The 21,626-nt window shown below is 42.9% G+C and overlaps 1 protein-coding gene across 1 annotated transcript in view; it reads left to right on the top strand.

The window, feature by feature from the left end:
• The first annotated feature begins 462 nt into the window (after positions 1-462).
• The window catches only part of LOC111158544 (doublecortin like kinase 1), a 353,224-nt gene continuing 332,060 nt past the window's right edge, over positions 463-21,626 (top strand). Inside the window, exons 1-2 of the mRNA XM_022520639.1 lie at positions 463-764; positions 5,376-5,770. Coding sequence (XP_022376347.1) covers positions 5,395-5,770 — 376 coding nt within the window. The 5' untranslated portion in view covers positions 463-764; positions 5,376-5,394. The remainder of the gene's footprint in view (positions 765-5,375; positions 5,771-21,626) is intronic.

The following is a 21,626-nucleotide window of genomic DNA, read 5'->3' as shown; positions in this document are numbered from 1 at the left end:
CTTGAGTGTGAGAATGCATTACGTTAGCTTCCATAATCCTGGGAAAAGTGTTAAATCATGAAGTCACATAAAGTGTGTGTCTGTGGGGGGAGGCTGTCAGGGGAGGAGGAAATAATTGTTTCCCTTCTCTCCCCTGGGGTGGGGTGGGGGGACTCTCCGTTGCGCCACCTCTCACCAATCCCCCCATCTCACTTTTCCTGGCTCAGACCTGGCCCCGTCCATGTTCTCTTCCGCTGTCCCCAGGCCCCCATCCGATCTTTCCCTACCCCCAGACAACCACTCTTAAGGAACCGGGAGCTTGGGGAATTTGTTCAGGCCAGCCGCACGGAGGTCGCTGCGGTCGGAGAGGGCGTGGGGGAGGAGGAGGAGGACCCCCGGCGCAGCCGTGGTAGATGCGCCCTGCCAAGAAGGGCGGGGGCTCCGGAGCGCGCACGCGGAGGAGGAGAAGGAGGGAGCGGGGAGGGCGTGTGAGAGTGAGCCACAAGAAAAGGGAGCGCGCCCGCCGCCGCCGCCCTCCTCCGGAGAGAGGCTGGAGTGAGGCTGTGCGAAGCGCCGCATTTCAATGAGAGCCGGCAGAGGCGCATCCCTGCACTAGCGGCTGCAGCTGAGACGCCCGCGCTCCCCAGCTGCTGCAGCCCAGCCCCGGCCCCGCCGCCGCCCCGCAGCCCCGCAGCCCCGGCCGCGCCCAGCCCGGTGAGGACAGCACCAGGAGGCGGCCCCGAGCGCGGCCACAAAGACCCCCGGCAGCGTCTCTCTGCGGACCGGTGCGTGGTTTGCCTTCGCTGGGGAAGGGAGCTGCGGGCAGGGCCGGCCCGGGCGGGTCCCTGCCGGGGGACTCGCAGCGTCCTCTCCTCCCGCCGCCGTGGGGCGCCGAGGAAGCCCGGGGCGTGCAGGGCAGGGCGGGCGCCCCCCTTGGCCCGGCGCCGCCGCCACCCAGCCCGCCGTTCCTCGAAAGGCGCTGCCCTGCGGTGGCCAGACTGGCCTTGGCCTGGGGTGGTGTGTACGGGCGGCTCCCGGGCTGCTGGCACCTGCCTCTTTTGTCTGGTGCCACCGGGCTTAAAACGGGGAGTAGGGCGCGCCCCCCCTCCACCCTCTCAGCCAGGCTTTTCGCCACGTTGTTAGTGGAGATGGAGAGCCAGGGCGGAGGAGGTGGGCGAGGTGTTTGTCATTGTCAGAACTGGCCGCGGAGGGAGGACCAAGTCTGCGCCTAGAAGGAGTGGCCTGGCCAGGCCTCTTATTGTGTGTGTGCTTTCTCGTGTGCCCGGGAGGGTGGTGTGCTTGAAGATGGGGCGATCTGTGCGTGGTGGGTGGCTGCAGTGTGGGTGTTGCAAGTACATTTGCAGGGTCTCAAGTTCCTTCAGGGACAGCGAGGCTGCCTCATGGACAAATTAGTACCTGCAGTGCTAAAAGCATGCGGAGAGGAAATGGCATTTTCCTCCTAGTGGGAGCGCATGCACAGCCCTGCATTGCCCCACAAAAGAGGCTGCTTTTGAAAACCAGGTTTGCGCGGAATCACTGCTGGATTTGGAAAGCCAATGCTTGTAAGAGATGGAGCAAATGAAAGGTTTCATTCAAACTGGCTCCCTCTCTCCGCACCTGTGTGTGTCCAGGTTATGGTGCACACGCGGTGAGCGGCCACACTGCAAGGTGTTCCGTGAATATGCTTTGTGAATGTTCCTAAATATATCGCCTTTCCACTGGAAAGGAAAGTAGGACAGTCTTTTAAGTATTAAATGTCACATGAAGGCGGGTCAGAAGGGATTTTAAGAGGGGTTATATGTAGGCACATTATAAAAGATTGGCACACATCCTGTGATGTCTGTGTCCACGGTGGTACATGCACTCTGAAGGTGTGTGTGCACGCCTCTTAGTCCACGCCTGCCCATCCACTTGCATCCTAGTCCTACTGGCAAAATATCCCCGGGGACTTACAAGTCCAGCGTCTGTTTAGATGTGGTAATCTTTATGCCAGATTATTTTTGGGGGTGTGTGTGTGTGTAGATCTCTGAAACAGGAACTCATATCTTATCTAGAGAAGGATGAATGCAGAGGTTCCTCAAAATGGTGAGAAATCCCACAGAAGACAATTGAGGATGCTGATTTCTTTGCATGGCAGTGTTTATAGGAAGATCTCAGATAAGAGCTGGGCCCCCTTCTTCCCCTCTCAAGCGCCTGTGATCTCTGTGGCTCTGGCCCTTTGGTTACCTTCTTCGTACCATGACACCCATGTGCCCAGGCGCCTAGCCATCGATGGTCCATGAATGTGTGTCTCTGTGCTTCAGCGGTTTCCTGTGCAGAAAGCAAGAACCTGTAGAAGTCCAGGGAATCTTCTCTAGGAGCTGGTGGTTCAAATACGTGACTAAGCCATCTGGAGAGCTGAGCCAGTCAAGGCAAGAGAAGGAACACCTATTTTGATGTCGCACATAATTATGGAACATTAGGGTGTATAGTGTGGTTTTTGACATTCCTTTAGTGGTAGCCGTAGCCTTGAAAATGATTTCACTTTGAGTGTGGTTTTTCTTTGTCCCCAGCATCATTACTTACTTTTGGGCAGGCTCAGTGAAGGGAAATCAGAGATGTGCTTGTCCTGGTTAAACATATGATCAAGTTTGAGGAAATACACAAATAAAACAAAATCAACTTTTGTCTATTTTAAAATTGACTCCCCCCCCCCCCTTTGGGGGTAGAACTCTTGGTTCCAGAAGTCTGATTCCTCTAGGGAATGCCTACATTATTTGCCTTTTGCAAGTTGTGAATCGATAAAAGCCCCTTCACACTACATTGGCACTCTCTTCTGACACAGTTGTGCCACTCTTTGCTATGGTCCTACCTGTTGTCCCTTGGTTCATATAGATTGGAGAGGAAACCCCTCAGGTTGTAAGATTGCTTACTGCCTTTAAAAATAAAACAGAAGCTTCAAAAGCCGACCTGGCCTTCGTAATATGTGAAGTTTGAAGAGCTTAGTGAGGTGGTATGAGTACTCCTCCCTCCGCAACCCACCCCTTTTAGAAGACAAAACAGCTCATGTTAGGAGGAGATTAAGAAAAAAGTGGGAGCAATGATACCATGGGCAAAATATTGGTTCTGTTATTCAGCTGCCTGAGGAACTGGATCACTGTTTTGAAGTTATCCAACTTCAAAATCAATGAAACTAGTTCCTATCTACCTATGTATGGTATCACTTTTTCTGGAAAATACAAATTTAGGCTATTATGAGTTATTAAGAGACATGAGGTAGTTTTCATGCTTGGAGGAAAAAAGATACACTGAACTAATAATCAGTCCAGGTTTGAGGTCTCCCCCCACCCCCACCCCGGGGTCAGCAGTATAATGATGAGCAAGTGAAGACCTTATTGGCCTGGCCTAGTGACCACAGTCCCCTCTGTTTGCAGAGGAAGACTTTCTCAGTTAAGTAGCCTCCTCAAGGTCACAGGCCTGGTTAAGAGTCAGGGCTTTAAAAACCCCTATTTTTATGGGGAAGGGGTCTAGCGAAGGTCTCAAGGAGTCTGGCCTCTAAGACAAAGCACATGGGGCAGAAAGATGGGAGCGCCAGCTTCAGACTCCGAGTAAACCTACTTTCAAATCCCAGCTCTCTCAATTATGACTCTGGGACCCTACCTCTATCCCATACTTGCCTTCAGTCATAATATTATTACTGACCTCACTGGAGTGTTGTGAGGGTTAGAAGGGAATTGTTAGCATATTACACAATTAATTGCTGAATAATAGTGTCAGGCATGCCACAGACATTCAATAAACTCTAACTTCTTCCACTTCATTTCAGGAGTACACAATCTCTAGCAGTGCTTTTAAACATGAACTTTGAGCCACTCTGAATGGATCAGACGTTAGTCTACTGAGGGTCAAGGAAAGGTCAGGGAGGCTTGGCAGTACTTTTGGTTAGTTTGGACTGACCTTCAGAAAGGCAGCATCATCTATGTGGTGGGATTTGGGGAGCACTCATAAGGTTCTTGCCCCATACTTTCTGTTTCACTTATATTGTATTTCACCATGCCGGAAATTTTGTCATCAAAACTTCTTTCCTTTGAATGCTTTCTAGATTGACCTGTTAAAATCCGGATCCCCTGCAAGGGTCAACATCACAAGCCTTTCTCACCTAACACCTTAGCAAGGATGCATTGATCCCACAGGCAGCTTGCTGATGATAGGGCTCTATAGAAAGTCCAATGGGGACCGTGGGGGAGCAAGCATATCTTTCAGAAGGGTCGTGAGATGAAAATCAGCAGACTCCCAAGGAGCTTTCCTTACCAGAAGGGGGAGATTCCATTCCTACTAGTTCTTTCTGTGACAGAGTTAAGAACAGAAAAGCAGATCTTATTAATAAAAAACATTAATACTTAATACATGCTTGATACTCTCTCCAGTGCTTCATGTAACCACACTTAATATTAATTAAGAGGTAGATATGACTGGCGTTCCTATGTGTAGTTGAAGAAGCGAGTCTTTAAAGATGTTGATCCAAACTTGATACTGTACTAACCTTGAGAAATGTACTTGATCAACATCTCTAAAGCCTCAATTCCCTCAGCCATGAAAATAGAGTGGAAGGAAAGGCAGAGCCATCCCCAAAAGTAACTTTTATCCCTTCTGTTCTTTTTCTTCTTCCTCCGCAACCTTTTTCTGCTTTTTTTAACCCAGCTTATCCGAGGCACGAAATGTAAGCAAATGAGTTATGGTGAAATCATTTTTAAAAAAGCTGTTATCGAATATGTGAATATGTCGGAAAGTCTTAAGTTGGTGGAACCTGGGGATTGATTCAGTTGGCTCTCCATCTGGCAAGGGGGAGCACAAAACTTCGTGAACCGTTTTTCATCTGTTAAATGCTGACCCCCCCCCTCCTTTTGGTTCCTGGCCCACCACCACGTCCTATCATCAGCCCTATGGTAATATGAAAGCTTATCTTCCATCTGCCACCAGAGTGAGCACACTGTAGGGAGGTCTGGACTTTGGAGTCAAGCAAACCTGGGTGGGAGGTCTTGGTTCAAGCATTTCTCGATGGTATGACTTGGAGAAGTTTTTCCATGCCTTGTTTTCTTCCTCTGTCAATAGGGCTATTAGGACTTGGAAAGGTTTGCTGTGACTGGGAAGTAACAGCTGTTCAGAGCCCGAGAGGGGTCGGTGGTCCCTACATAGGAGCTGTTTCTAACTAAACGGGGGTTGACTGATAGGCTCTTTGCACAGGGCTGCGTCTTCTACTTCTTCCTTCTCTTCCAACTTGATCACGCGCATTAAATATATCATCAATTACGGCCCCATTTCCACCAGCTGCTCTTGAGCCGAGCCTTTCAAACCATGATCTTAAAATAACATCAGTATGTGTCTCTTTTTTCTTCCCCCCTTTCTGTGCCTCCCAGGTTCCACTTTAACTCCGTCATGTCCTTCGGCAGAGACATGGAGCTGGAGCACTTTGACGAGCGGGATAAGGCTCAGAGATACAGCAGAGGGTCGCGGGTGAACGGGCTGCCCAGCCCAACGCACAGTGCCCACTGCAGCTTCTACCGAACCCGCACGCTGCAGACCCTCAGCTCCGAGAAGAAGGCCAAGAAAGTTCGTTTCTATCGAAACGGAGATAGATACTTCAAAGGGATTGTGTATGCCATCTCCCCAGACCGCTTCCGATCTTTTGAGGCCCTGCTGGCTGATTTGACCCGAACTCTATCGGATAACGTGAATTTGCCCCAGGGAGTGAGAACGATCTACACCATCGATGGGCTCAAGAAGATTTCCAGCCTGGACCAACTGGTGGAAGGTGAGCGCTCACTCCCAAGGGACCCTGGAGGATATGTTCTCGTTTTTTCCACCTGTTCTAGGCACCTGCCCTCAGTTGATCTCTCAGAGGCAGCATTCAGCCCAAGGCCGTGATCCTGATTGTTCACACATTTGGGAGTTCACTTGGCTATACTGTGGTGTGGAAAGAAAAAAAAAAAAAACCCACTAATGGTATTAGGTTGGGCATCTTATAAGAACAGACTGAGGGAAAAAGTGTCTTAATTCTCTAGCATTCTCTGTTCCTTTTGTCATTCTCCTAATACATTTTAAAAGTCCCTTTAATTACATTGTTCAGTTCATTTCACATGAGCTTTTGCTGTCATGGTGTCTGAAATTACTTGAACTGAAAATAACCAATGGTTTGTGAAATTTCCGAGTGGAAAGGAACCTTGTATAGGTATTGAACCCATTAATTCTGTCACCAGAGACTGAGGCCCAGAAACTTCGAGTGACACGTCTGTGGTTATGGGGTGAGGGTGTGTTGATACTGGACTAGAAATTAGGTTTTCTGGCATTTCTTTCCAAGGTGGTGCTTCCTTTGAAGTTCAAAGGATTGTTGTCTTTCTGTGGTATTTGAAGATATAAAGGCATTAATCTGTTCACTGTATTGTTTTTCAAAGTCGAAAAACTATCTATTTTAGCCATTTCATGTGGAAAGGGACTGTTTGAGTCCACAGGTGAGACCTGCTGTCTTGTACCAGCAGAGGATGTAGACCGCTTCAGAACCAGCCCCATTTGAATGGCACAGAAAGCTCTAATCATCTTAGAAATCATAAGTAGAGTAAAATGATGTGGAGAGAGAGAATGGGTTGAATTCATGCTAAGGTGTAAATGAGGTTGGCTCATCCTCTTTGGAGAGTAGGAGTTCCTAAGTCGGAGGTGTTCGGGTCACGACGTAGTAGCTCTAGCACAGAGGAGCATGGGAAAGGAACTTAGAGTGTGGGGAGTGCCTGACTTCACCCTGAGTTCCTCTTTACTCCACATACATGTGCCTGGGCCTGTTGTCTTCCTGGATCCTGGAGGAATGCCACGCACATCATGTCCTCCCTCTCTCGTGCAGGTAGCAGGAAGCATCCCTTTCAGGGTCCCGTGGAGTTTGGGGTTCCTCGGCCCTGACCACACATAGGCGAACCCTCTTGTCCCTCTGTGGAACCAGGGTTTGTATGTGATTCAAGGCGAAGGGAGTCTTGTGTCTTTCTCCCATTTTCCTTCCCTTTATTCCATGGCAGGGATGCCAGTCCAGTCACAGTATGACGGGACTTGAGAGGGTGTGGAGAGCCTGGCTTTGGTGTGTTTATTATGTGGGAATTCACATCTCTTTTCAATGACTCGTCACCCTGCCAAGATGCCTGTAGACTTGGCCTTTTTCCTTCTATTCAGATGTTGGCACTTTCAGTAAATTAAAGGGGAAGAATGCACATGAAATCTTTCTGCATTAGCTTTGATTTTTGTGCTCTGCCCTTTTCCTGACCTTGGAAAATACCGGGATAAATAAAACATTTGGTGGGCTATTCTGAGGAGCCTGGATAAAGATGAAATGCAAAGTCAGGTGCACGATCAGTCACCAAACCATCCCTTTGAGGACTGATGGAAGTAGAGAACAAAATATGCCAAGATCTCCCAGCGCATTGTAAGGCAGCTGGGCTTGCCTTCTCACTCTGTTCTGGAGTCACTTGTGCGGCATCTAAGGGGCGGGGCTGTGTCTTTCTATCAATTTTCCGGCCAGAGCGGGTCTTTACTGAGAAGTGGCTGGAGATATTCCCATGGTTCCTGTCCACCCAGGAGAGGGTGTGCGGGGTGGGAAACAATGGTTGTCTACACACAAGGATCAGCAACATCATGGCATGCTTGTTACCATCTTCTTTTTTGGTTTTCTTAACACCATATAATGCCTGCTCTAAGAGACTGCCGTCCTGAGGAGAATAATGACAGCTCACAGTCACAGAGCATGTGTCTTGCATATATGAATATGTTTAGCTCACACAGTGACCCTAGGAGCTAGGTACGGTGACCATCCTTATACTGTGATGAGAAAAGAAAGGCGCATTGTGGTTAAGTGACCTGCTCAAAGTCACACAGCAGGAAGTGATAGAGTTAGGATTTGAACCCAGCAAGGCTGGTGCCAGACCTTAAGCTCATAACTGCCACTGATAAGATACCAAGTGGGGTATTCTTAGTGGCTTTTAAATGAAATTTTATAGTATTAGATTATTCTTGAAAACAGATGTTTTTAACCTTGACTTAATTCCAGGAATGACAGCTATAGCTACGACTCCCAGAAACACCTTAATATTTTCATTTACCTCCAAATACTTTTCTCTTCAATCAATATGAAGCAACTGCCTATTGACAATTCTGATGTTCAAAAAAATGACTTTTTGGGAAAAAAAAGTGCTTTTTTCTGATTGAATGAGTGATAACTTCAGTACAATGTGTAAGTTCACATATTGGCTGTGTTTTTTTAAAGAAATCCAGTTTAAACAGATTTTTTTTCCTCATTTATAATTCTGACAGCATGCAGCTGCACTTGGTGTTGAAGTAGCTGGAAATTCATTTAGATTGGCCTCTTTGTCAATTACATTTTTGCTTAGTCTGTTAAAATGCAAACAGTTGCTTCATATTCATCATTAGGTTCATATCTCTCACTTTACATACTAATTTTATGTAAACGTCAGTGCATGTTATTAGCTTCTCATTTCCCTTTCCAATATGCTGATGTTTGCATTTTAAATTAAATCCTTTTAGTGGATGCAGTGAAAAGTGTATTTGACTTGTAATTTTTTTTTAAGTTTGTTCTTTCTCACTTACCTCAGACTCCAAATTCTGAATTACAACGACATATGTGAGTTTCTTTATTTGTAACAGTTGCACGGTCATTTGCACTGTTATTATTACCCACAGATTATTATGCCTAAATTTGGTTTCAGCTCATTGGTAGAGCTGGTTCTTTGCCTCAAGTGTAAATGTATGAGTGAGTGTGTATGTGTCTGTGTGTGCATGATTATAATAAGTGTGTCTCTTTATGCATGTACGTATACCCACACAGACACGCACACACATATGCAAGAGCAGACAATGGATTAGCAGTTTTAATTATTTGCTTTCCAAATGGCCTTAATACATTAAAAAAGTCAGGATAATTAATAAGGAAAGTGGAATTGCAGTCCTATTTCTGCAAGTGGTTCACCTTGAGACTTGGCCTCATTTTCCCAATATTGCCTCTTTTTTCCCCAATTTTACACTATTTATGTTCCACCGTAGGTATGTAAACGTTGTGAAGGGTAAATGAAGAAATAACTTTAAAAACTTTAAACTCTTGGGAGAAAGATGTCCTGGGAATCCCAAGCATTGACTGATTGATTTTGTTTCGATCAGACGCTGAAGCCTCAGTGAGGTCTGTGTTGGGGGTGAGCCATCCACGCCCCCCCACTTTGAAATAGGCTTTATTTTTATTTTTTTTAATTTTTATTTATTTATTTATTTTTAAAGATTTTATTTATTTATTTATTTAACAGATCACAAGTAGGCAGAGAGAGAGAGAGAGGAGGAAGCAGGCTCCCTGCTGAGCAGAGAGCCCGATGCGGGGCTCGATCCCAGGACCCTGGGATCATGACCTGAGCCGACTGCAGAGGCTTTAACCCACTGAGCCACCCAGGCTCCCCAAAATAGGCTTTATTTTTAGTTTAGTTTTAGGTTCACAGCAAAACTGAGCAGAAGTACCGAGATTTCCCATTTACCCCTTCTCTCAACACATGACCAGCCTCTCCCAGTGTCATTAGAGGGGCACAGGTGTGATGAAGCTGCACTGACTCTTCATTAGCACCGGAAGTCCAGAGTTTACATTCGGGCTCACTCTTGGTCTTGTGTGTTCTGTGGGTTTTGGACAACAGTGTAATGACATGTATGTACCATTGTGGTATTATCCAGAATAGTTTTATTGCCCTAAAAATCCTCTGTACTCTACTGTTTCATCGCCACCTAGCTCCTGCAAGCCACGAATCTATTTGCTGTCTTAAACAGGCATTCTTTTTTTTTTTTAAAGATTTTATTTATTTACCAGAGAGAGAGAGAGAGAGAGAACACACAAGCAGGCAGAGAAGCAGGCACCCCGCCGAGCAAGGAGCCCGATGCGGGACTCGATCCCAGGACCCCGGGATCATGACCTGAGCCAAAGGCAGCGGCTTAACCAACTGAGCCACCCAGGTGTCCCTAAACAGGCATTCTTTTAACATCTTGTGTGAATGTAAGTATGAGAGGGCCAGGGCATTTCCTGTCAGCAGTAACATCAATGCTATTCAGGTGTGTTGTCTTCTGGATATAAATAAGTTGATTTGTATGTCAGTTCTGTCTGTATTAGTAGTGAGTCCCTTTCTTTCTCAGCTCTCCTAAACCTTGACTTGCCCCCCTTTACTGTGGACACTGTCTGACTCTGGAGCTGGAGTGTTTTGTTTTGTTTTGCTTTTAAAGGTTTTATTTATTTATTTGACACACACAGAGAGATTACAATTAGGCAGAGAGGCAGGCAGAGAGAGAGGAGGAAGCAGGCTCCCTGATGAGCAGAGACCCCAATGCGGCGCTCGATCCCAGGACCCTGAGATCATGACCTGAGCCACAGGCAGAGGCTTAACCCACTGAGCCACCCAGATCAGACCCACTGAGCCACCCAGATCAGAGCTGAAGTGTTAGGGCTGTTCCCAAGTCCCCACCAGAGTTAACCTCTCAGGAACAACCCCACACTTCACCCCACAGTTAGGGAATCTCTAGCCACAATTTCCGGTCACCCAGTTCTCCTGGCAATATTTCTTCCCCTTGATGTGGTTTCATCGATTTCTTTCTGTAATTCACTGGCTTCTTCTGTGCCTCTTCCTACGGTGGTAAAAGTTTTAAATGAATTCTGGAATGGCTCTAATGCATACTCTCTCTAAGGCTCCCCTCAGGCAAATAGTTTACTTGTCTTGTTGTTGTTGTTTTCGAGTATCAGCCTAAAAATACCAGCTCCTGTTAAGGATATACCTATCGTTTGCCCAGGAGGTAACTTACCGTACTTACAGTTCTGTGCCTTGCTTTGTGCACTTAACAATACAGCCTATCATACAGCTAGAACTAGTGTCCTTTTTACTGACTTCATAGTATTCCTTCATATAAACATATTCTTGCTTATTTACCTATCTTTTATCGATGGGCTTTTATTGATAGGTTGTGACCAATCTTTGTTATAAGACACAATTTTGCAGTGAATATCCTTGGATTTGAGTTTTCTACCCATGTAGGAGAATCTTTGAAGGACAAATTCCCAGAAGTCATATTGCTGGATAGAGAGGTATAAGCATTAGATTCTTTTTATTTATTTATTTATTTATTTATTTATTTAAAGATTTTATTTATTTATTTGACAGACAGAGAACACAAGTAGGCAGAGAGGCAGACAGAGAGAGAGGAGGAAGCAGGCTCCCCGCGGAGCAGAGAGCCCGATGTGGGGCTCGATCCCAGGACCCCGGGATCACGAGCCACCCAGGTGCCCATAAGCATTAGATTCTTAAGAGCTGTGGCAGATCTTCATAGGTGTGGTACCAGTTTATACTCCCATCAGTAACATATGAGATGGGCTGTTTTCCTATACCCTCAACAAGACAGTGTTTTGTCTAATGTTTTGCTACTTGCCAACCTATTATGAAAAGAAGAGCATGTATCCACTTAAAGTTTTAATTTTCATCTTTTCATACAATTAAAAATGCATTGGTATTTCTTTTTCTATGTTTTGTTTCTTCAGAGTTTTTGACCTTTTTTCTATGAGATTGGGTTTTTTTTTTTTTAATTGACTTATAAGATTTTTTTTTTCTTTTAGAGATATTAGCTTTTTGGGATATTAATTGAAAGTTTTCTTTCCTGGATTGTTCTTTATCTAGTGATGTTGTTTGTTATGTTTTTTGCCATGCATATTGAAAAAAGTTGAAATAATGAAATGTATCAGCCTTTTCTTTTATGGTATGATTTTCTTTTTTTTTTTTTAAGTTTATTTGTTTATTTGACAGAGATGGAGAGAGAGAGAGATCACAAGTAGGCAGAGAAGTACAGTGTACTTGCAGACAAGTACAGTGTGTGAGGTAGGGGTTCAAGTTAAACTTTTTTCTAGGCTACTTCCTCATTTTTAAAAGTTTATATTTTGAAACTAATGTGGACTTATTAGAAGTGTCACAAAAATAAGAAGTTCTCATATGCCCTTCCCACCATGGAACATCATGCATAACCATCACACAATGATCAAAAATAGACGTTACCTTTGGAACAATGGTAGTAACTGCAGGCTTTTTTTCACCTTTCATCAGTTTCCCCCCTACTGGCCTTTTTTTTTGGTTCCAGAATCACGTGTTGCATTCAGCTGTTCTGTCTTCTTTTTGTCTGCCAAGCTGTGACCGTTCTTCATTCTTTCCTTGTCTCTAATGACTTGGCCATTTTGAAGAGTACTGGTCAGTCAGAGAATGTCCTTCAATTTGGGTGTAGCTGATGACTAGATTAAAGTTTGGTATTTGTGGCCAGAATTCCACAGAAATGATGCTGTGTTCCCTTTGGTGCATGATTTCAGGGTACAGGGTGTTGCCGTGTCTTATTACTGGACAGATTAGCCATGATCAGTTGGTAAAGATGGTGTCTGCCACTTACCTTCACGCTGAAGTTACTATTTTCCCCATTTGCAATGAATACATATTTGGGGGAGAAACTTTGAGACTATGTGAATATCTTGTTTCTCCTTCAATTTTGTCCATGAATTTTGGCATTTCCTGGTGGGTTTGCCTATAGCAATCACGGTGGCGCTGTTCGAATGGTGAATTTCTATTTCCCTCTTTACTTGTCTCATCCTTAAACATAGATGTGCTCTACTTTTCCTGTCTTTGGAGCTACTGTGATGTCATTAACTCTTATTATTTTAACCACTCTTTTAAGGCCCATTTCTTCCAGATAGTAATAAAACCTTTCTTCTTCACTCCTACCACCTGGATATACTTAACTGATACTCTAGTCCTCAGTCCTTTCTAACTCAGCCAGCATAAATATGACCTCATTCTTTTCCACTACCCAGAATTCATTCCTCTTCTCATATTCCGGATCTTGTTAAATGGTGTCGCCATCTAACCTAACATCCCTCTTGACTTCTCTTTCCCTTCACCTGTCAAACCAAAGCTGTCACTAAATTGTGCTGGTCCTGCTTAAGACATTTCTTCCATCTGTCCTCTCCACCATCAGTGTTATAGTTTTCAAGTTCTCATCAGTGTTTTAGCAACGCTAGTATTTTTTACTGCAGGGGTGATACATTCTTATACAGTGAGCATTGTAGAAAATTTGAAGATGGAAGAATGTTTTTGTTTTTTTTTAAAGATTTTTATTTATTTATATGACAGACAGAGATCACAAGTAGGCAGAGAGGCAGTCAGAGAGAGAGGAAGGGAAGCAGGCTCCCCGCTGAGCAGAGAGCCTGATGTGGGGCTCGATCCCAGGACCCTGGGATTATGACCTGAGCCGAAGGCAGAGGCTTTAACCCACTGAGCCACCCAGGCACCCCAAAAGATGCAAGAATGTTTAAAAAATTCAATAATAACTCTTCATATTCCTACCACTTGAGTCTTGTCTTCTCTTCCCTGCACTATTGCAATCGGCTCGTAAACTGAAAATACATATCTTAGTTTCTCTTTGACAATTTGTTTTTCTCTTATTTATGCAACCTGTATTTGTCCCTGCTTTTCCATTCCAGAGTCTGTCTTAGGTCAGATCCTTTAGGACACACATGTGTCCCAGATGGTAGTTTTTAAACCAGTTTTGTTGCCTATAACCCTGGCTACTGCAGACTCCTTTGTGCCATATGTTTGCTTCATAGTGGCATTCCACTTAGTTGTAGAACACAGCCCACAGTCTTTAAGGGATTTCTCTCAGTGACCTGCTCCTTCCTGCTCCTTCAATTTTGTCTGTTTCTCCCATTACCCACTGAGAGACTTAGCAGTGAGCTCAGCTGCATTCTTTGCTTGTGCTCTTTCCCATCTCTCCAGGCTCCCCTTCTCTCCTGGTAGGGCAGTAGATGGTGCTCTCCTGAAGGTACGTAATGTCATGGTTAAGTTATGGCTCTGGAGTCAGCCAAGCTGCCTTTGAATCCTAGCTCAGCCTTTGCTAGCCATGTGACCTTGAGCCAGCTGCCTGTCTCTGTACCTCATTGTGCCCTGTGATAAGTAGTGTATTAATACTTAGCTCATAGGATTGTGTTGAGGATTACAGGTTAAACAGCATGGGTAGAACAGGATCTGCTACATGGCAGACATTAACGTAACTTCTGCCAATGGCGTCTCTATCCTCATCCCTCAGCCTACAGAGACACAAATCTCCCACAATCTAAAAAATTCTTGCCTTGGTCTTTCTGACCTGTCAAACCCAGAGGTCTCCTGTGATTAGAAATATCTTATATGCTGTCTCTAGTTGTGTAGCTTCCAATCATACTTCAACTCCTTGATTAGCATCATGACATTATACTATACTTACTTAATTTTTACCAAAGTCTTTGCAAGTCAGGGAGCCATTGGAGTCCTCACCACCTAGCATGGTAGTTGTAAGTACGCAATAAATATTGTGGGAAGAAAGAGGAAAGAGAATGAACGGATGGAAGAATGGATGAATGAATTAACGAAGGCGAGCCAGCATCACTACCCAACCGAAGTGGCCATTATAGGGCCACACGTGGTCTTTTAGTGGCCACACCAGTGATCTCTTAGGAATCCTTATCATCATTGCTGAACCTGGAGCATTGGATGCTCACATCTGAATCTCTTCAGTCACACACTTACCTTTCCATTTCTAAGGCATCAGGCACCTGATTTCTCTTCATTCCTTTCACTGGCTCCTCCATCTCTGGGCACTCTTTAGAGACTGGTGTTGCTCTGCATTTTTTCTTGTCCAATCGGGCATGTCTCCCAGAGTGTTTTCTTCGGTTGCATCTCTGCAGCTGCCATATGCATCACCCTCCAAACTCCAGGCTTATATTTCTAACTGCTTGCTGGAAATTTCCAACTAATTGGCTCCTAGGAACTTCAAATTTAGTATGCGCACAACCAAATTAGTATCTTCCCTTACCATCAGATCCAAACCTGGTTCCCTTCTTATTCTACGTATGGTGGTATATGAAAAGTCAACAAAATGGAAGTTCTGATGTCATCATTTCATTTTTGTCATTTTGACTCAGATTCCCTTGGTTCCCACATCTAGATAGTTGCCAATTCTACCATCTAGTCAACTGATTCTATCTGCTAAGTACTCCTTATTGTGCCCACTCCTCTCTGCTCCTGGTGCACAGGTGTAAAGCTCAATTCTCCATCTCCTCTCCTGGTCTGTTATACCAGCTTTCTCATCTCTCTTCCCACATCCTACCTTCAGCCCTCCCTTTACACGGAAGCCAGTGCAAGCGTTCTGAATCCTGGTTCTGATCATGCACAAAAGCTTTGACCTTGGACCCTACCACAGTCTTACTCTAACTTGTTTGTCCATGGAAATATTTTTATTTTATTTTTTGAGAAAGACATAGTAATATCTCTCAGACTGTCTCTTTACTATACCGTGTATAGAGAATATTTTTATTTTATTTTTATCTGAATTGCTGTCCTCTTTCTTTTCTGCTAGTGAAAAATCTTACCCTCACTTCCAAGGCCAGCATGAATTCCATTTCTTCTTTATTGATTGCTCAGTGGGAAGTGGGAAGTGATTTCCTTCTCTCCTGAGTTAGGGTTGCCGGACCCCTTACTTAGCAATTCTCACTTACTGCCTTGTGGTGAAGTCTTTTCATATACACATCTTGGTTTCTAAGCTCTTTTGAAGACAAGCTCATGACTTAGGAGTCTTTTAACTCCCAGAGTGGGAGTTAAAATTCAGATTTTGTACCTCCTATTGAAGATTTAGGAGTTTGTAGTTAGTTTTTAGTTTTCATGGCTAATGCTGTATGTGCTTGTTGCAGTTTTGTTGTTTTTTAATTTTATTTTATTAAAATGTTTTTTTAATTTTTAAATTTTTTTGCAGTTTTGTTATTTGTTATTCTGTTATGTAATTAGGAGAAAGTTTTAACAATGAGAATATACATTTTCATGGTTCCAAATACAGTTGGCCATGTTGCTTTCAAAAAAGGTTTTTACTGATTTATAATGGCACTAGTAATATATTCTAGTTTCTATATATTTTGTCTTTATCTTTTGTCATATATTTTGGTACCCTGTATTTTTGTAAATTATAACAAGCTTTGCCTAGTATAGTAACCCGTTGTTCTGTGTAGATCCTCAGTCTGTTTTTGCCTTTTTATTTTAGTTTCTCTACTTTTCAGAATACTTTTTAAATTTAAAAATTTGGATCTCTCATTTTTTTAATGTTATTTTTCTGTTGCTTTGAATTTGAGAACTTGACATTTTCTATAGGTATGGCATACACATTCAAATTTTATTTTCTGGAAGCTTATTTTTATGTACTATGATATTATAAAAGAATTCCATGGAAGAATGACCCAAAGTGCCTTTGAGGAATCTTCTCTTGCCTTTAATAGCACTATCAAAATCTTCTTCTTAAATCAGTGCCTTTTAGATAGATTATGAAATGTCGTATATATTTGAGGTAGGCTCATTAAATATAATATCCAGAAGACAACTTTATATTTTGTTCTGTTAATAATATATTCATGTAGTTTTACTCAGTGTATTTTCAGAGGTCTCAATGTATATTTGAGTCTTTACCACTTTTTACTATAATTCACACTAGTAAATTTTAAGTCTACAGCCTTTTTTTTTTTTTAAAGATTATTTATTTATTTATTTGAGAGACAGAGATCACAAGTAGGCAGAGAGAGAGGAGGAAGCAGGCTTCCCGCCAAGCAGAGAGCCCAATGCGGGGCTCGATCCCAGGACCCTGGGATCATGACTTGAGCTAAAGGCAGAGGCTTTAACCCACTGAGCCACCCAGGCACCCCAAGTCTACAACTTTTTTTTTTTTTTTTAAGATTTTTTATTTATTTATTTGACAGAGAGAGATCACAAGCAGGCAGAGAGGCAGGCAGAGAGAGAGAGGAGGAAGCAGGTTCTCTGCTGAGCAGAGAGCCCGATGCGGGGCTCGATCCCAGGACCCTGAGATCATGACCTGAGCTGAAGGCAGCGGCTTAACCCGCTGAGCCACCCAGGTGCCCCCAAGTCTACAACTTTTTTTTTTTTTTTTTTTTTTTAAGATTTTATTTATTTATTTGTCAGAGAGAGAGAGGGAGAGAGAGCAAGCACAGGCAGGCAGAATGGCAGGCAGAGGCAGAGGGAGAAGCAGGCTCCCTGATGAGCAAGGAGCCCGATGTGGGACTCGATCCCAGGACGCTGGGATCATGACCTGAGCCGAAGGCAGCTGCTTAACCAACTGAGCCACCCAGGCGTCCCCCCAAGTCTACAACTTTTAATGAGAAACTTTATTCCCTGGAAAAATGAAATTTTTATAGGTATCTCTCAGCTAAGATTCTTCTGAATATGCCACATTTGGAAATTAAGAAGTCCTAGAGGAAGTAGCAACCAGAGATTAGGTCATTTTCAGACTGAGGTCAAGTGATGTTATATAGGACATTTACAAGACCCACCCTGAGCCAAAGAAAAAGCTCCAGCAGTAAGGGGAAAATAGAGCAAGCTTCTAGAATCTCCTAATACGTGATCTTGTGGAAGGATACCTTCCTAGCTCATTCATTATAGGCCTGGTCAACCAGGAAGCTGGTATCACATTCTTGGAAGTTTTCAGTAGTGACTTAGATAATTTCCTTTAAGTGGAAATCCTTTAATTTCATAATGGGAGCTGATGGCCAAATAGAATTAACTTTACAGGTTTTGAAATAATAAACTGTGTTAGAAAACATTTTTTTCTGTATTTTGAACAGTAGCAATATAATAAGTTTATAAATGCTTGTGTGATTTTTTTGAAAACAAAGTAAAACATAGAAACTTCAGGATCTCAAAAATAATCTAATATGCTTACACAGAAATCATTCCATTTCTCCAAGATCCCCCAAATACTTAGATCTTTCAGGGAAGAAATTAACATATTCTGTTATTTCAGTAAACATTGGTTGGATCCAAACATAATATCATGCTTTATTTCCTTATTTTTTTTTCTTTTTAACTGTCATTTTCTTGATTTTTATCTCTGCCTAAAAGCAGATACTAGTTTTTTGACTTTTATAAATGCTGCAGAAATCCAGACAGATGCTTCTTCTGCAGCTCTCTATTTGTTGGGATGTCTTGGACACCGAGACTATTAAATTTCAAGTTGAGAATCAGTCTTAACACAAAGATTTTTGGATTGAATAAACTGGAACAAAACCAGCAGTATGATAACCAACCAGCAAGTAAGTCATAATGTTTGGTTATTCCCAGCTCTACTTCTAAATTGACTGTTACACCATTTCCTTGAAACCATCTATGATCTTTCCATCTTGCCATCCTTATTAAACTTCACCTACAGTAAATAATCCCAAACTTTCAAAGCACATTTGGGGTCCTAAAATGCTGGTCACCAATTCTGACCTGTGTGTGGGTCTTCCCCATATATCCACCAATCAAATCCAAGTGGTCACCTGTGCTTCTGATGGATTGACCAATAGATAAGAGGTTCCCATGATCCCCCTCCTTTGGTTCAATTAATTTGCAAGAGTGGCTCACAGAACTTGGGAAAACATTTTACTTCCTGGATTACCAGTTTATTATAAAAGTATATAATTTAGGAACAGCCAGATGGAAGAGATGCATCAGGCAAGCCCTAGGGAAGGGGATTGGAGCCTCCATGTTCTCTGAGCTCACCACTCCCATTGAATATTCACCAACTGGAAGCTCTCTGGACCCTGTCCTTTTTTTTTTTTTTTTTTAAATGGATGCTTCATTACATAGGCACAAGTGATTAAATCACTGGATTCAGCTACTAGCCCCTCTCCCTTCTCTAAAGTCAGGGAGGTGGACTGAAAGCTTCTACCCTCTCATCACACTGATGGTTCCCCTGGCATCCAGCCCCTATCCTCATGTGCTTTCCAGGCCTCCTTGTTAACATAAACTAAAATGTGGTTGAAAGGGGCTTGTTATGCATATCAAGATATCTTTATTGCTCTAATCACTTAGGAAATTCCAAGGGTTTTAGCAGCTCTGTGCCAGAAATAGTTTGAAGATCAAGTATAATTTTTTATTATAAATATAACATCAGACCATTTTGCTCAAATATACTTTGGTTTTGCTAAATTAACTTTTATTTTATTGTTGCAATATAAATTACACCATAAACCTTTGGGATGGTTTAGTGTATATAGGAAGTTTATTACAGGGATTACAAGTATTACTTTATTTTTTAATTTTTCAGTGGACTTTAATACCCAGTTCTGTCAGGACTTGATTGCAACCTATTGATGATTTTCTAATCAAGAATATAGCATATCCCTTAAGTTTTGGCCCCATTTAGGGACAGGTTAAACACTGGATACACAGAGCTATTTGACCAAATTAAGACTATGTATTCTTTCCATTCAAAACAATTACATTTGCTAATTTACAGTTGTCAATGATATTAGCACATTAATTAAAAAGTTATTTTCTAACAAATTCAGAAAATCAACTTTAAATTAAGACAAGGCAGTATTTCTAGAGGTGGGAAGAAGTTCAGAATTATGATTAAAAGAAAAGTTGTCAAAATGTGGGGTCAAATAAGTCTTTAATGTAAATATATTTGCAAAATGTAATAGAAGCTTTTTAGCATAAGGAAACCTGTCTTGTCTTATTGAATTCCTGAACAGTGTAGTGGATTCTAAATGGCAGCAGTGAGTGGTGTGTGATCTTGGGTTTGGTGACCAGCTCTGTCCTCTTCTGAAAGTGCTGTTGCTTTCCTTGTGGCACACTATCATTCTTTATTGGATCTCACACCCTTCCCCAAGATTCCTTTGCAGTCTTTGAATCTGGTAAGCCAGGCAGAGGAGACACTAAGGGACAGCACAGATTTAACATATGTTTCTTCCAGTCGTTGTTGCTAGAACCAAATCAGCATTACCTTCTCAAAGGTGTCATGCTTCAAATTTTTTTCAGTGTTCTTTAGAAGATGTAAAAAAAGTGTTAATATTCTTTTTTAACAAACCCACTCCACATTGTTAATGTAAGTACTTTAAAATTCCTAGCTTTCCTAATTATATATTTTTTTAAAGTTAAAAAGTTTTTTTGTTGATGTTGGAGTGTAAACTGTTGGGTCCCCCAATAATGGGTCCATGGTCAAAGGAGCGAGACTGATACAAAGCGAAGGTCAAGCAAAGCTTTATTTTGCACCAAGCATCAAGAATCAAACTGACCAGCCAGCGACGTCCCTTGCAAAGAGGCGACCCCTCCCTGCCTTACAGACTAACTTTTATAGAACAAAGGCCATGCGGTTGGGCCTGGCCATACACAGGTGGCCAATGAGATTGTAACACACAGAGAAAGCTGCACAGTCATGCTGGGTCACACACAGGTGGCCAATTGAATTACAATTCACCCCATAGTAGCTATTTGAACTAGCCATCACTTTGGTCAGAATTGGCGCCCAAAAGGCAGGGCCTGCGCTCCTTGGTAGCTAGGGAGACAGTATGTGCGCCCCACTGATTGGATGTCTCTACCTGGCCCGACTCATCCCTGCATTCTCTGCATTCTGGCTGTTATCTCTATCTGACCTGACCCACCCTTGTATTTGGGCTTTGTTACCTGGGACTGGTTTCCCGGACTTGCTTTTAAGTAAGTTGGCGGGGGGGAGACAGGGTCAGTTTAGGTTTTACTGCATAAACAACAAAATGGCTGTTCAACCGAGGTGGGGCCGCTCTGGCTAAATAACCGCTTACATAAACCACTCACTTTGTTTTGATATTAATTATTAGCTTAGGACATAAACTTACAAATAATTAGACAGTTGCATATCCCCGATTAGCACAGAATTCTGACAGACGGGTTTTGCCTGCTCTATTTTGGGCTGTGTGTGCCTTGTTGAGGACCATTTGGGGCCCGCTCATATTGAGATGGACCCAAGGTGACATCTGCTGGTAACTAGCTAGAAACAATTAACACCTTATAATGTACGACCTGCTCACGGATTTCTAGTAATTTTGTTTTTTAATTTTCCTTTCAGGCTTACTGCACAATCAGGATAATGCAGCCTTAGAGGGGGTTTCCATTTGTGTAGAAGTTTTGTATTTGAGATTACTCTGACCTCTGTCATCTAATTTGATCTTCACAAAAACAGGGTGAGATGAGTCTCCATTGAAATAGGCTTCATCAGATACACAGATAAACTACCACTGAGGAGACTAAGGGACTTGCCCGAGATCTTAAGAGGCCAGAGCTCATACTTCCATTTCTCTTCCCATCAGAACATTCCCCCGTCTCCACAAAGCCTCAGAAGCACCACTGTCTTGGGACCCCCCATGCATATGTTTTTGATATCTACATACGTCTTAAGAAAAGCATGGTCGGGACCAGTAATAACCTGCTAGGTGAATAGAGAAGGGGTTTGCTGAATTTACTATTTGTGCAACTTATAGTAAGACACAATATATAAACACCCACTAGAATGTATTCTAAAAGCACTTACAGAGTAAATGTTTAACATGTATAACGATGCTTTCTTATTTTTGAAACCCTGGTTCAATTATTTTTATGTGGCTACTGTGGCTTTGGATGCTTGCACTAGTAATTTAAAAATAGGACAAGGATTTAGATAAAAGTAAATGGGCTGTGTAGGATTAGTCCTAGGTCACTTTACCGGCAATTATGAAAGATTTTTAGCATTTTAACTACTCCCTGTTA

The sequence above is a fragment of the Enhydra lutris genome, unplaced genomic scaffold, assembly GCF_002288905.1.
Source record: "Enhydra lutris kenyoni isolate GAN:26980312 unplaced genomic scaffold, ASM228890v2 scaffoldscaffold60, whole genome shotgun sequence".
Taxonomy (NCBI): Eukaryota; Metazoa; Chordata; class Mammalia; order Carnivora; family Mustelidae; genus Enhydra; species Enhydra lutris.
The sequence above is the reverse complement of the archived record's forward strand: the minus strand, read 5'-3'. Positions and strand labels throughout refer to the sequence as shown.